This window comes from Daucus carota, chromosome 1, assembly GCF_001625215.2.
Source record: "Daucus carota subsp. sativus chromosome 1, DH1 v3.0, whole genome shotgun sequence".
Lineage (NCBI taxonomy): Eukaryota > Viridiplantae > Streptophyta > Magnoliopsida > Apiales > Apiaceae > Daucus > Daucus carota.
Genome location: NC_030381.2, coordinates 26009041 through 26024276, shown reverse-complemented (window position 1 = coordinate 26024276; position 15236 = coordinate 26009041). Strand labels below are relative to the sequence as shown.

Below are 15236 nucleotides of genomic sequence, written 5' to 3'. Positions count from 1 at the left end.
ATAACTATATAATAAAAAATAAATAATAAATAAACTTGATAAAATCTTATTATGTTATCGTAAATACCAGAAGTCATAACCTCGTACTTAGTTGTGGTAACATTCAAGAATAATATATAAAGCACTATAAATAATATTTTTACTCCATGAGTTCATATTTAAAGATACCTCTTATTGACTTCAGTGACCAATTTGAGACGGTTTTGAGTTCAGTGATCAACTTGATATTTCGACTTCACTTTGGTGACTCACTTGATTATTAACCCATAGATATTATGATGTAGTTTTTGAAATCATCAAATTTAGTGTTAAATTCAGAATTTTAACTAAATATCATCTGATTAAAGATTATCTGAAAAATAATTATATCACAAAATGATATAATTACGAGATAATTTATTGAAATATTACTTTTTAATATATGAAGTTTTATTTTTTGGCACACACTTTTAAGTGTTTTGACCGGGTAGTTAAAAATATTATTTTTAAATTTTTTTCTGAATAAAAGTATGTAATCAAAATTTTAATTCACAAAAAGAATCAATTAAAAATAATATTTTTAATTAGCCGGTCAACCCACCTAAAACTACGTGCCCAAGTCAAAGTGGCATGTAAAAAAAAATAGACGGAGTAATTTTCTATCAATAGTTTTAGGAAAACAAAATGAAGACAGAGTTGGAATATCAAGGTTCTCATTCCCAAAAGGATAAAGTAATAAATAAAAATTAAAAAAAATTATTCCGTAAAATACTAAAATATACCAATATATAATATTATATACTTGTTCTGACTTGACTGTATAAAAACCCGGGAAGTCCTGCAACCACTACAATCTCTCTCAATCTCTCTCTCTCTCTCCCCCCGTATCTCTCACTCAAACACACGCATCGATTTCTGTTTGTGTAAAAAGGGTGAGAAGATTTGTTGGTAATGGCGGCGATAAAGGGGTTGTACGGATCAGTAGACGAGTTTCTAGAGCAGTGTAAGCAGTCAGGTGACTCTGCATACACTGCTCTCAGATCACTTCTTGAGCGTCTCGAGGACCCGAATACCCGGACCGAAGCTCGGATCTTCTTCGCGGGTCTCCAGAAAAGATTCCAATCCAAGGAATCTATCGATGAATGTCTTGACAATTATCATTTTCGAATCCAAGATATCTTCATTGAGCAACATCAAGAAGGTCACCTCTTTTAGCCCTTTACTTGTGTATCTATTGATTTTGTTTGTGTGTATTATCTATTATGGTTTTATGAGTTTTGGGTGGTTATGTGAAACCCCATTTCGTGAATTTGTGAAAAATGTTGATTTTACGGGTACCAGTTATGAATAGTAAAACCTGTAATAGTGATAAGATAGTATGGTGAAAATTGGTTACATGGTTAGGCGATTGGCTGAAAATGGATTAATGAGGAGTTATCTTCTTTGACGTGGACATACTAATTTGGAGTCTGGCCTGTAAAAGGAATTTGCCTAATAAGTGAACCCATTAGGATATTAATGTGGATTTGTTCTACTCCACGAATGCACGTTATTAATGTATGTTGGTGCAAATTTGAAGTACTTTGTCTCTGCCTAGAGTTTTGTTGGCATCTTATTAATAAAAAGGTCTGTGCGGGGGAGTTGAGGATATGGTCTCAAGAAAACAGGGAATTGGTGTGATTTTACAATACACCAAAATGAAGGTGCATCAAATGCTTCTTAACATCATTGAAATAAATTTTAGACACGAGCATGAGGACACGACAAATGTTACATAAATAATATCTTTTTTTAATATTAAGAATATATAAAAATATATATATTTATTCATTTTTATTATATTTAACTTGTGCTCGTGTCTAAAATTTGGACGGTGTTCCCGTGTCCTAAATTTTCGAGATTAACGAAATCTGACACTCAGATAGGTGTCATGTCGGACACTCTGAACCCAAGTCTGAGTAACTTTGCCTTTAATCAAGTGACCTTGGGGTCATAGAACAATATCTGGTTCTGGTCCCGGTAAGTCTTTACTCTAATATTTAAAATTTTACTTAAGTTGGAGTTTGGAAGTCAAACATCCTGAACCAGATACAAGACTAGGTTTAAGATATGTAATGACATGACGCAACTCCATAACTTAATTTTAATATCTCAATAAAACTTGTATCAGTTATATATATTAAAATTTGGAGAATGACTTAATGTTGACATGTTAAATGTTTCATACACTTATGTTTATTAATTTTAATATCTCAATAAAACTTGTATCAGTTATATATATTAAAATTTGGAGAATGACTTAATGTTGACATGTTAAATGTTTCATACACTTATGTTTATTAGTATGTACCTCGGTTGGTGACTGAATATTTTTTTCTTCACCTTCTTGTGCTTCTGTTGGAATGTGTGTGATACCATGTAAATCCTCAAAGTTCAGACTACAATATACAGATGAACAACAATTGTTATAGGGAGGCTATTTAATACTTACTTCATTTGTATTTTTACCATTTTAAATTTTCACGTAAGTAAAAATTATATATTTTTTTAGTTTTTCTAAAGTAAATAGTGTTTTGTTGCTTCAGTTTAACTACTGGATTACATATCACAATATTATTTTAATTTTATTTGTCTAATTTCTTATGAAGAACTGTCAAGAATCATGTTGTTAGGACTGGTCTATATCAGCAGCATTACTTGTTAACAGTAGTGTGACTACTAAGTAATAGAAGTATTGGTTGAGTATCTTAGTGCAGTGGTATATGTGTCTTTTCTCAAAAGTTGTTACTAGTTAGCTGAGAGTACAAATATAACGAGTAGTTGTAATCTCTAATATGCTTGATGAAATAAAAGAAAAGGGAACTTTGTTTCACCAACTATTTTCTGCCTTCACTCTACAGTTTATTTCCTTAAGAACTTCTATCTTCTTCTATAAGATATCTTTGCATCTCTCTACAGCTCTGTTCTTACTCTTTTTCTCTGTTAAATTCTGCCCTAATCTCTCTGATTTCTACTTGTTCTCTGCCATATTTATCTTTTATATTCTATTTCTGCACTTTACTCTATGGAAACCTACAAAAAAAATCAGAAAACTTATTCAGAAACCTCCAATTCATGACACACGTTCCCATGTTTTGTGGGGCTGCCTATAGGTGGTAGGTGACTCGCTTACTGGCCAAGGTGCTAGAGGGTGGGGTGGCTTGGGTACTATTAGTTTGTATTAATTTTATTGTTTACGATTTAATATATACTAGCTTATAACCAGTGCGATGCATGGGTGACTTATAATATTTGTTGTTAAACTGTATATGTTTAATATTTTATTTTATATGGAAATATATCTTTGTTAGAATAATGTACTCTTTTGATTAAAAAGATTTTTAAACATTTTATAAATGTGTTTGGTTTATTATATTTTTATTGGGTATGCTAAATAAGTATTTTTTATTGGGCATGTTAAATAAGTTTCTAATAGTTAAGCTCATCCAAAGCCTTTTAAATAAATAGGCCCCAAATATATGTTTTAATGAGTATGTTAAATGTGTTTTAATAGTTAAAAAGACCCATTAAAACATGTTACGACTTAAAAAAGCCCATAAAATAGGCCCAAATGCCGACCTCCCAAAACTTTCGATGTTTTGGCTTTAATACTATAGTACAGATAATGTTGATTTTCTGTTTATGGTAGTAGATTTATCATATAAATTAAATTAAATTTGAGTATGTATTTACTATTAGTGTCTAGCCCTACTTAAAAGTGAGGGTGGATCTGCCACTGGCTACACAGTGAAGCAATATCACTGTTGGTAATTAAATTTGAAACCTTCTTCCTTACTCTTGGACCTCGTGGTTCTCTGACTATGTTGTTTACATGTTGTTTTGGTTATTCTTCATTATAATTGCAGAACTAGCTGACGTCAAATAGAGTATGTAGTAGCCGAGTATTTTTTAAAAAAATTTGCCACGCACAGGTGTATTATCGGCTGTCCTAATTATTGTAACATGTATACAGGTTACCAGAAGACTAAAAAGTTGACAATGATGGTAATTCCTAGCATCTTTATGCCGGAGGACTGGTCCTTCACTTTCTATGAGGGACTAAATAGACACCCTTCATCTATGTTTAAAGACAAGACAGTTGCTGAGCTTGGTTGTGGAAATGGATGGATTTCCATTGCTATTGCTGATAAGTGGGCTCCTTCAAAGGTTCGCAATTCCGCTTATACCACTTTCTGAGTTCATGGCACTTTTTTTCTTTTGATTTTCCATCATCACAGTTCTACAATTGAAGAAAGAAATTGATGACACATTCCATCATCACAGTTCTACAATTGAAGAAATAAATTGATGACATCATGTGTCATTTCAAGGCATTGTTTAATTCTGAATATTAATTACTCTTTTTCATAATGTTACAACATTATTTTCTCAGCATGCCTATATACTTTTTTCAGCATTCGTATATATTGGATGTTGTTGGCCATATACTTCATGTGGTGATTTAAAATTTCACATCTATTTCCTACAGGTATATGGTCTTGATATAAATCCAAGGGCAGTCAAGATTTCTTGGATAAATCTATATTTGAATGCCCTAGATGAGAGTGGTCAGCCTATTTATGACGACGAGAAGAAAACTTTACTCGACAGAGTCGAGTTTTATGAGTCTGATCTTCTGGGGTACTGCAGAGATAATCACATAGAACTAGAACGCATTGTTGGTTGTATACCACAGGTATCTTTTCTAGTAGTGTGGTTCCAAACACTCTCTTGCCTACTTGTAGATGTATACCTTGTACTAAGTGTTAATGATTCATTTACTTGGTAATTGATTGAAAGCTTTATGAGCTTTATTTAAGGCGCTTTTGATCTGATAGGATAGAATCTGATCTCTGCCCTTGATTTGACTGACCTTAAGTTGTAAACTTTTGTATTGTTTATTTCAACCTGGCATCCTCTCTTTCTCTGGTACCTTCTGTGACTGTACTTTTTAGCAATATATTATACTACTGTAAGAGAAATTGAACAATTAGCCCATTTGTTTTTATATTCACTATATGTCTTTTAACTCTATTTCTTTGCAGATTCTCAATCCGAATCCAGATGCAATGTCCAAGTTAATTACGGAAAATGCAAGTGAAGAATTTCTACATTCTTTGAGTAACTACTGTGCACTTCAGGTCTGTAAAGTCAATCCCTCTAATTGCTTGGGAAATATATTGATTCCCAAGAGTATTAGGATAAGGAGGCTATTAGTATATTTGTAAAAATTTAAAATTACTGACATCAAATGGTCTTTCTTTTGTATCTGATGTCTGCAAAGCTACAGTCCTCCCAATATCATAATTTAAAGCATAGAAATTTTACTGTACTTCCCTTCATTTTTATTCAGGGTTTTGTTGAGGATCAATTTGGCTTAGGTTTGATTGCCAGAGCAGTTGAGGAAGGAATTGCTGTAATCAAGCCTATGGGGATAATGATTTTCAACATGGGAGGCCGTCCAGGACAAGCTGTTTGTAAACGCTTGTTTGAAAGGCGAGGGGTCCGTGTTGACAAGCTTTGGCAGACGAAGATTCTTCAGGCAAGTACAAACCTTGTAGCAAAAAAACTTCTGTACCAGAACTGCACACCTTATGAACATTATTGTTGCAGGCTGGTGACACAGATATATCGGCTTTGGTTGAGATTGAAAAAAACAGTCCACATCGTTTTGAGTTTTTCATGGGGCTGGTTGGCGATCAGCCTATATGTGCTCGAACAGCATGGGCTTATGGCAAGGCTGGTGGCAGAATTTCTCATGCTTTATCAGTATACAGCTGTCAGCTTCGTCAACCAAACCAGGTACAAATTATTTTACTTTGGCACCAGGAGTGATTGCATTTACCGAGCAGAAGATGCTGAGTTTTGCACAACTAAATTGACAGGTGAAGAAAATTTTTGAGTTTCTAAAAAATGGCTTCCAAGAGATAAGCAATTCTTTGGATCTATCCTTTGAAGATGATTCTGTTGCCGAGGAGAAGATTCCATTTCTTGCTTATCTTGCCAGTATACTGAAAGAAAAATCATTTTTCCCGTATGAACCACCAAGCGGAAGTAAACATTTTCGCAGTCTCATCGCTGGATTTTTGAAAGCATATCACCATGTCCCTCTTAGTGCAGAGGTTAGAACTAAAAAGTCTTTTTCTTTTTCGCTTTTTGTTACATCAACTAATTTGGTTTCAGTTAATTGTTTGGTGCTTTTGAGTGTTTGTAGTATTCTTCTTTACTTAGTAGCAAGGTTTTATTTGTCCAAAGAGGAAAGTTAGGAACACAAACTTTTGCTAGCATATTTAATGCCTGTTTTGACTTAAAACTGTCATCTGTATTGCAAGCAGTGTCCTGACTTTATTTCTTTTCAAAATCTGGCCAGAATGTTGTTGTGTTTCCTTCCAGAGCTGTGGCTATCGAGAATGCTCTTCGATTATTCTCACCAAGGCTTGCAATAGTTGATGAACATCTGACCCGATATTTGCCTAGGCAGTGGTTAACATCACTAACAATGGAGGTAAGTTTTTTTTTATCCTCATTTTTCTCGCTCCTTGTTATCTCTGCTGCTTTTCACAATATATTTCTTTTGCAGAAAAAGGAGACTGATAAGCCTTCTGTTGATGCAATCACTGTCATTGATGCTCCACGCCAATCAGATTTGATGATAGAACTGATAAGGAAGTTAAAGCCCCAGGTGGTAGTTACTGGGATGGCTCAATATGAGTCTGTTACTAGTTCTGCTTTTGAGCACCTCTTAGGCACTACTAGGGAAATTGGTGCTCGTCTTTTTATAGATATATCAGATCAATTTGAGTTATCCAGTCTCCCTGGTTCAAACGGTGTACTGAAGTACCTTGCCAAGACTGTACTTCCTCCCCATGCTGCTATTATATGTGGCTTGCTGAAAAATCAGGTAATGTTTCCTTTGTACATTTCATCTTACGTGTTGAGCTAAACGATATCCAGTGGATTAAATTGAACTGACAAGTTCCTTTAGAGTTATTATGGTAGATCTGTTTCACTAGGAAACAGTGTGCTGTGTGTGCATCAGTGTAAAACTGATTCATATATATGTCTACTGATTGCAGGTTTATTCAGATTTGGAAGTTGCTTTCGTGATATCAGAGGAGGAGAGCATCTTTAATGCACTATCCAAAACCATGGAATTGTTGCAAGGGAATACTGCACCAATTAGACAATACTATTACGGTTGCTTATTTAATGAGCTTCTAGCCTTTCAACTCCCTGATCGACATCCACCTGCGGAGGTTTGTACTAACTTCACAACTGAAACGATACTGGGAAAATGTATTTTGTTCACATTATTATGCATAATCTGTGTCACCAGTAGTGAAGATCAAAATCAGTTAAAAATAAGAACCAGGGAAGTAAGTAAAATGCTGTATCATGATATAAATGCTTAATGCATTCATTTCTCATTAAAAAATAAAGCTGCACCAATTTGTCATAGTTCTTATCTCTGTATGGTATTTACCTAATATTGGACACTTTTTTAGTGTCCAGTCTTCTGATGAAATTTATCTGTTAGCAGCAAACCCATGCTGGATTTTCCGAACCTATGTTTTAACCTCCATTTAAATCTGACCTCTGGCTTTGTTTAAGTCATTTATGATGCATGCTTTAGGCTGTTGCATATATGGCAATACAAATTCACAACGGATGCTTGGTTGTGCATATTTCAATTGAAGTTGTAACTGCCAGCACTCTGTTACTTATACCAAAGCTTAAGATTAAGCGATATCTATGATTGAAAACTATGTTGTTTCCTCTATCTAGTGCTTCACTTGATACTTAATTCCAATATACATAGACATTATATTAGAAATTATATGTTTTGTTATGTAATGATTGCTGCAAGTTTTGGTTTCATCTTTTATGCAGAGGGATGTTGAGACAGTAAAAGCCAGTAATGTGATAGGTTTTTCAAGTTCTGCCATCTCAGTTCTTAATCAAGCAGAGTTGTCAATCAACGACATAGATCATTCTAACCCTATTCACATGGATGTGGAGCAAAGCTTTTTACCTATGCCTACTCCAGCCAAGGCTGCAGTCTTTGAAAGTTTTGCAAGGCAGAATGTATCAGAGGCTGAAACTGATGTGACACCTAGTATTAAACAATTTATAAAGACTAGTTATGGTTTCGTTACTGATAGCAACTCGGAGATCTTGTACGCAGATTGCCCGTTAGCTCTTTTTACCAAGCTTGTTCTCTGCTGCATAGAAGAAGGTGGAACTTTGTGTTTCCCATCAGGCTCCAACGGTGACAATCTTTCTGCAGCTAAATTTCTGAATGCAAGTATTCTTACAATCCCTACCTCCTCTGATATGGGGTTTAAGCTCACAGAGAAGCAACTTACCAGTGTACTTGAGACTGTGAGTAAGCCGTGGCTGTATGTATCTGGTCCAACGATCAACCCAACTGGCTTGCTCTACAGCAATGAAGAGATAGAAAGCATACTATCTGTCTGTGCTAAATTTGGAGCAAGGGTTATACTTGATACTTCATTTTCAGGTCCAGAATTCACCTCCAAACCCCATGGGAGCTGGAACCTGGGGACCAGTATAGCAAAGTTGAATTCTGCAAACTCATCTTTTTGTGTGTCTCTCCTTGGAGGGGTGTTTTTGAAGATGCTTACCGGAGGTCTTACTTTTGGGTTTTTGTTTCTAAACCAGCCGTATTTGGTTGATGTATTTAATAGCTTGTCTGGCATAAGCAGGCCTCACAGCACTACAAGATACACGGCAAAGAAGTTGCTCTCTCTTAAAGAGCAGAAAGCAGGAGACTTAATTGGTGAAGTTACAGAACGTGAAACTATTTTGGGAAGTAGGTCAAAACGTTTAAAAGAGGTAATACCTGTTCCTTACAGAGAATATTTAATTTTTTAACATTCTGATTGTGCCTTCAATCTAAATAAAATTTGAACCCGCGTCTTCTGTGGTAGGACACCTAATAGGAGCAATTCTAGCTTAAGTTTCATTTTGTCGACTTAGATTTAAGAGAAACATTGCAAGATCCTGGACTATCTCAATTACCATTCATTCTGACTGTCCCTCACTGCAAATTAGGCATGTTAAAAAATTAACCTGTAAAGATAAACACATATTGACTGTACTATGACCTATTAATTTGTGGTATACTCCTTCCATTATCACCTTTGACTTCTTAAGGTTTCTAAAACAGGCTTTGGGGAGAGTAACTACTTGTATTTCAGTGTGAAAGTTCCTTATTTTTCAAAACCAAAAATTATTAAAGGTTGTGTGTGAATAAGTTCTCTTCAAACTTGACGCATGCCTGAAAGGTCAGAGGCAATTTAACTGTAACAGAGGGAGTACTTGCTTACATGGATATGAGTTTTTCAATAAGAGTTTTAGTAATAATTTACAAATGTTTTACTTATGTGGATCTGATTTTTTTATGTACCCTGTACACTAGACCCTTGAAAAATGTGGATGGGAGGTAGTTGAGGCCTGTGCTGGTATCTCCATGGTAGCAAAGCCGTCTGCATACTTTGGTAAGACTATCCAACTCAAGAAAGACGCTGGTGTGTGGGAAGCCCAAATAGATGACTCCAACATAAGGGAAGCTATGCTGAGGGCCACAGGGCTATGCATAAATGGTGCTTCATGGACTGGAATTCCTGGATATTGTCGTTTCACAATCGCCTTGGAGGAGAATGATTTTGGTCGTGCCTTGGATTGCATTGTTAGCTTTGACAAACTTATCAGGAACTGAGATCCCGTGTTGAAACTTCTATCTAATAATAGTCTAATGCTGCTGATCACTTGGCCCTTCTCAGACGTCAGACATTCATTGAGGTGTTTATCATCTGAATTTTCCATTGTATACCAAATTACTAAATCAAAAATATTGTTTCACGCTTGTATTTTTGAAAAGGCTGTTACCGAGTTCCTTAAGAACCAAGAATTTTTAGCAGTTGTTCAACAAAGTAACGCTTCTGATGTTATAGAAAATCATACTCTTTTATTTTCTGAGCAAACGTGTTTTATGTTACAAAAAACTATACGCTTTTGATATACGTATATGAGTATATGTAAAACAGCAGACAGAGAGGGGTAGCAGCAGCAGACCAAAAGATTGTCCTCCTGCAAGTGTGTATATGTAATGTAGAAGCAGACAGCAGTGAGCTCCATTGAATTCCAAAAGCTTACAACAAAGCATTAAGCACGCGTTTCACTCCTAGGATCATGCAATGTCTTTGCCTATTAGCTCCTGTCCTGCTCTCCCTCAGCTTTTATTTCAAATATATCGGTTCGCGCTACTTGAAGTGATTGTTGTCAACCATTTATCAGCGATTTTTTTATATAAAAATGTGAAGCGAAATACAGGGCAATGATGAAAGGTAACGCAAAAGGACTGGAGTTGCCTATGCAAAACCCAACCGGCCTAATTTAGCTGAAATCACAAGGCTTCCCTAAATAAACACTAAACGCTCTAGTCTACTGCCTTTTTCAACTCAATTTTGGTGAAAAACCACACAATTAACAGTAAAAGAGTACTAATCATAACCCTAAAGTATGCATGCATGCACGTGTAATTATTATATAACTAGGTTAGCAAGGCAATTAGGTTATCAGCGATGAAATATGTTGTATACATGTACTCCTTCCGTTTCAAATTAGTAATATCCGAGAATCTTTTTGTTCACTCAATTAAAATCTATGAATATTAGGGTAAGACATAAAGCTTTTTACTCTCCGACCAGCGGGAATAAATCTGATCTTATCGTAAGTCAAGTATATTCAAACAACAGTATATATAAAGTTGTATATGCAAATGTAATTCAAAGCAGGAAAATGCTTTTTCTACTTTTCAAAATGTTTTGCTAGGTTTTCCTTTAACTTTATGCTAATTTCTTCATCAAGTGGAATAAGAAAAGGATAGAAAGAGAATCCAAATATGAAATATGCTTACTTATAGATCAAAAGGAACGTTCAAGTCTTTTGATGGCTACATTTACATGGGTCACTCTGTTTTTTTCCGTTTTTTTAAATTTACATGAATATAGTTGCCTGAGAGTAGCCACTAACGAATTTTATTAAAGGTCATTCTAGTGTGTGCCCATGGGCACAACATAGAAAAACCGTTCTATTAATCGTTATAATATAATATCATACCGTGAAAAAGTTTGTTGGTAGATTGTTGGCTACACGTATACATGTATAAATTTATAAAGAAATAATTTGCTTTGAATCTCATGCATGGCTTTGCAGGAGGAATGTCTGGTTTGTGGCCCTTGAAGCCTCAACTCCAGACAAAATTTGTAAAGCTCTGGGAATGTTCCCAATGCCAACTCTCTCACTTTTCTTTTCAGCTACTCTCCGTCTCACTGACCTTTACAGAACTGGGGTGAACATTGTTTATGCATGCATGCACTGCTGCACATACTAACACTGACGGACTAGTAGTGTCGCGTCTTCACGTTTCCGAAATAGTCAAGACTAAAATTTGAAAGCGATCAAAACTCAAAATATTTTTCTCAGAATCTTAATTTGAAGTAGAAATTTGAAAACATTTTTGCTAAATCTTAATGCTCATCCGTAACTTCAGCCTGAATTAACCTCTACTTTGCGGGTACAATATACAACAATCAGTTTTGTGATGCCATATATATCAGCTGCTACTATATAATACAGACTGCAGTTAGCTGGAGTAATTGTAGCATCATTCTGTTCATTCACATGCATGCATCACAAATTCCCCAGTGTATCAAACAATGTGCATTAATGTAAAGGATCTCTTTTAAAATTGAGCAAAAAAATCTCTGAGAAAATAAATAAATGCGTTTACTAGTGGAGTAAAAAGGATCTGTGAGTGTTTACGAGAGACTTGTTACTACTTGACTGTGCACACAAGCGCAGGCGACGGGGACCAAAAAGTCCACGCAACTAAATCTGAGCAAGGTCAATATCGTATTTATGAGGTAGGCTCACGCTCACCGCAGGTGCAGCACAACACTTTTCCGTCTTCTAGACAAAATAGTTCATATACGTATAAATAAAATAAATAGATCCATGTCTAGTATTAAAATTTAGAATTGAATAAAATATTATATATTCATTCTAATTCTAGGTTTTTTATTTTACAATATGTGCAAAAATCTGACTATCTCTATATTATGTTCTATAACATGATTGTTGTAATTAAAAGTTAGACCAATAACTTTTATAAATTATAAAATAATATCTTTTACAGGATAATTCATAAGCTGAATAATGATTTTAATGATTGTTAACGTTGAAATATGATGATGATTAATTGATAATGATATTTAAAAATACTTATAAATTATATATCATTTATAATTTGAATAATCAAAAATTTTATTTATGATTAAATTAAAAAATTATAACTGGTACTCCAATATTCCAACTTAAATGCAGGCTCCATTGAACATAACTCAGGAATCTATTTATTATAAAAATTATTAATGTAATAACAAAATATTATAAATAGTACTAGACATTTTCTATAACATTAAATTGAAAAAAAATCATCAAAAGAAATTAGAATTTTCAACTTTACAGATTATGCTTTATAAATTGAAGTTGATTCATAACTTTTTTACACAAATAATCATAAAAATAAACTGATCCGATTTACAAAAATCAAAAATACAAAAGCGATGTCTCATATATTATATGCGTTATATGCGTCTATAATCAAATTCACCCATAACCGCTGATATCTATGTTATGTATGCATCATATTTGAACATCAAATTTTTTTTCTACCTATTGAATATTGATTCCTCGGGGGACCGGGGTACGTATATACGCAAACAATGTACGCACATATAGCTAGCGACTAATGACTTAGAGCATCTCCAACCATCTAAAACACTTGGCTAAAAAATGAGTTGACATATTTAAAATAAAAAAATTTAGGCAACAGCTCCAAAAACTCAACTCCAATCATACTCATCTGTTATCTATAAATTTAGTCAACCTCTTATGGATGGCTAAATTTGTCGAACCTCTACAGGTCTGTAAGAAAATCTGTAGGAAGATTGTACATCATTTATTACCATATTGAACTGATATATTTAATTTTAACAATTTAAAATATTAATAACATACGATTTTTAAATTATAGTCAACCAATATAGTCAGTACTATTGAAGCAAAATGTCTTACAGGTTCAACAAATTTTACATAATGTCTTACAGTTCCAATTTAGTCAACGATTATATCCAACGCCGTTGGAGATGCTCTTGTAACATAAATAGAGAGGACACGTAATAATAAATGTGCATGGCATTCTTGACGAGATTTAGGGGGTTTGCCTTTACGTAGGCTTATATTCCAAGTCACCTCCCCACATCATTAAATAGCAAACATGTGATATTGTACTCTTCGTGCCGACCCTAAGCTTGACCGGCTCTTTAAGTCGAATTTCTTCTGTTACGTATTTCCACTATAAAGTTCGAAGAAATTTTAAATTTCGTAACATGTAGCTCGTGTTTCACGAGAGAGAATACAATGCAATGTGTTCATGTGTTACGATTACATGAGAGACTAGCTTTTTCGAAAATGTTATTGTCGTAAAATATACAAATCGAAAAACTACCCGCCCAAACGAACATTGTGTCACACATAAACTAACTACCTTATTATGAGCGACATCAATACAAGATCCTCATATCTGCAGCTTCTCGTTATAAAATTAAAGTGGTACACAGTGATGTACAATTTATACAATTTTATTAATAAATTGTACGAACAAAATGTCTTCAAATCAATTCGAAATTTCAAATGCTCGTAGTAATTATTAAGTTGAAATTTCAAATGCTCGTAGTAATTCAGAGTTGACAATCAACCATTTTCTGGCGACATCTTCCCTTCTAACCAGCTAAACAAATATAATAAGAAAAAAAATACTTCTAAATTTGTATTTTTTATCTAATTACGTACTACAAATTAATAATAATTTATAATTATCTGATTTAATATTTATATTAAATAAATATTCTTTTATAATAATGTATCTATCTAATTATCTGATATAAACGCGTATTTAGAAGCATCAAATCCAAATAATAAAAGAAGACGAGGAATGGTTTGTTGGGAATTATATTCGAGTAAAATGATCAGATAAGAAAAAGATTCGGAATTACGATGATATAATTGGGCTAGGTCTTAAGAATCTTGAAAATTGTGATAGAAGTTGGGTCACAGGAGTGTGTTTATTATTCCTGTAGTGTGGCCCCTTGTTCTTCACAGCAGCACCAGGTCCATGATTAAATTTCAGACCATCTTTTCTCTCTCCAGCAACAAACAAAATCTCTTTTAGAGAGACAGTAACACACCACTATGAAAAGTAAACAAGAATCATATAATCTTCACAATCTTACCAGCTCATCTACAGACCATAACAAGGAAGGTACGCAGTTTCAGCTGTAAGTTGCTTATAAGTCGGAAAATAAATAAATACATGAATTTATAGTCTTTGTCATATGATAAATAGATTTATGAATGTAGAAGGAACGGTAAGAAGCAATTGTGAAATGTCAAATGTGTGTCAGTGTGTCTTAAGTAGGGTTATCTACCCATTCCCATCAAAATAAATTCTATACAGGGTGAATTTCCGACAGTTTCAGAAACAAAATGACCCACAAAAATGACTCGTTACTTAAATTTATATTAACTGTTAATTTTCTTTAATCTGTTAGTGTTTTTTTATTTTAAATCTGATTATTTCAGAATCCCAATTACAGTATGACATAAAATATTAACTTATACAATTCAATTATAACTATTTTTTTCAATTTTCATTATTTACTTCTCTACCTTCGAATTAAATATGGAGGCCGTTTAGGTAAATTTAAAAAGTGACTTTTGCTTGAAGTAAATAGATGGATTAAAAGTGAAAAATAAATAAATTAATAAAATATTTGGAAAAAAAATAAAAACTGCGAAAGAAAAAATTAGTATTGTCAACTTATTAAAAATGCTTATAATTGTTTACATAAACACCGCAAAAAAATAGTAAAAACCAGAAACAGCTTCCGGTTCCTTTAAACAAACGGGCGATTATCTCTGATCCCATTTCTCTAAGGTAAAATCGCACCAAAATTTATGAAAAAAATACTAAGCGTAAAAGGTGTGGGGCGAAGTTGGAATATAATGTATGTATATATTTGTGCAGTGAAGCAAGCCGTGCTCAAGTGAGGACCAGCTCTGAGGAAGAA

At 33.9% G+C, this 15236-nt stretch overlaps 1 protein-coding gene across 1 annotated transcript; it reads left to right on the top strand.

The window, feature by feature from the left end:
• The first annotated feature begins 797 nt into the window (after window positions 1-797).
• Window positions 798-10025, top strand: LOC108204565 (methionine S-methyltransferase). The gene is made up of 12 exons (XM_017374068.2): window positions 798-1180; window positions 3992-4185; window positions 4508-4714; window positions 5064-5159; window positions 5372-5560; window positions 5632-5820; window positions 5904-6140; window positions 6389-6523; window positions 6599-6919; window positions 7095-7274; window positions 7909-8874; window positions 9461-10025. Exons 1-12 carry the CDS (start codon window positions 931-933, stop codon window positions 9758-9760), a joined length of 3264 nt encoding a protein of 1087 aa, XP_017229557.1. The 5' UTR covers window positions 798-930; the 3' UTR covers window positions 9761-10025.
• The last annotated feature ends 5211 nt before the right edge of the window (window positions 10026-15236 follow it).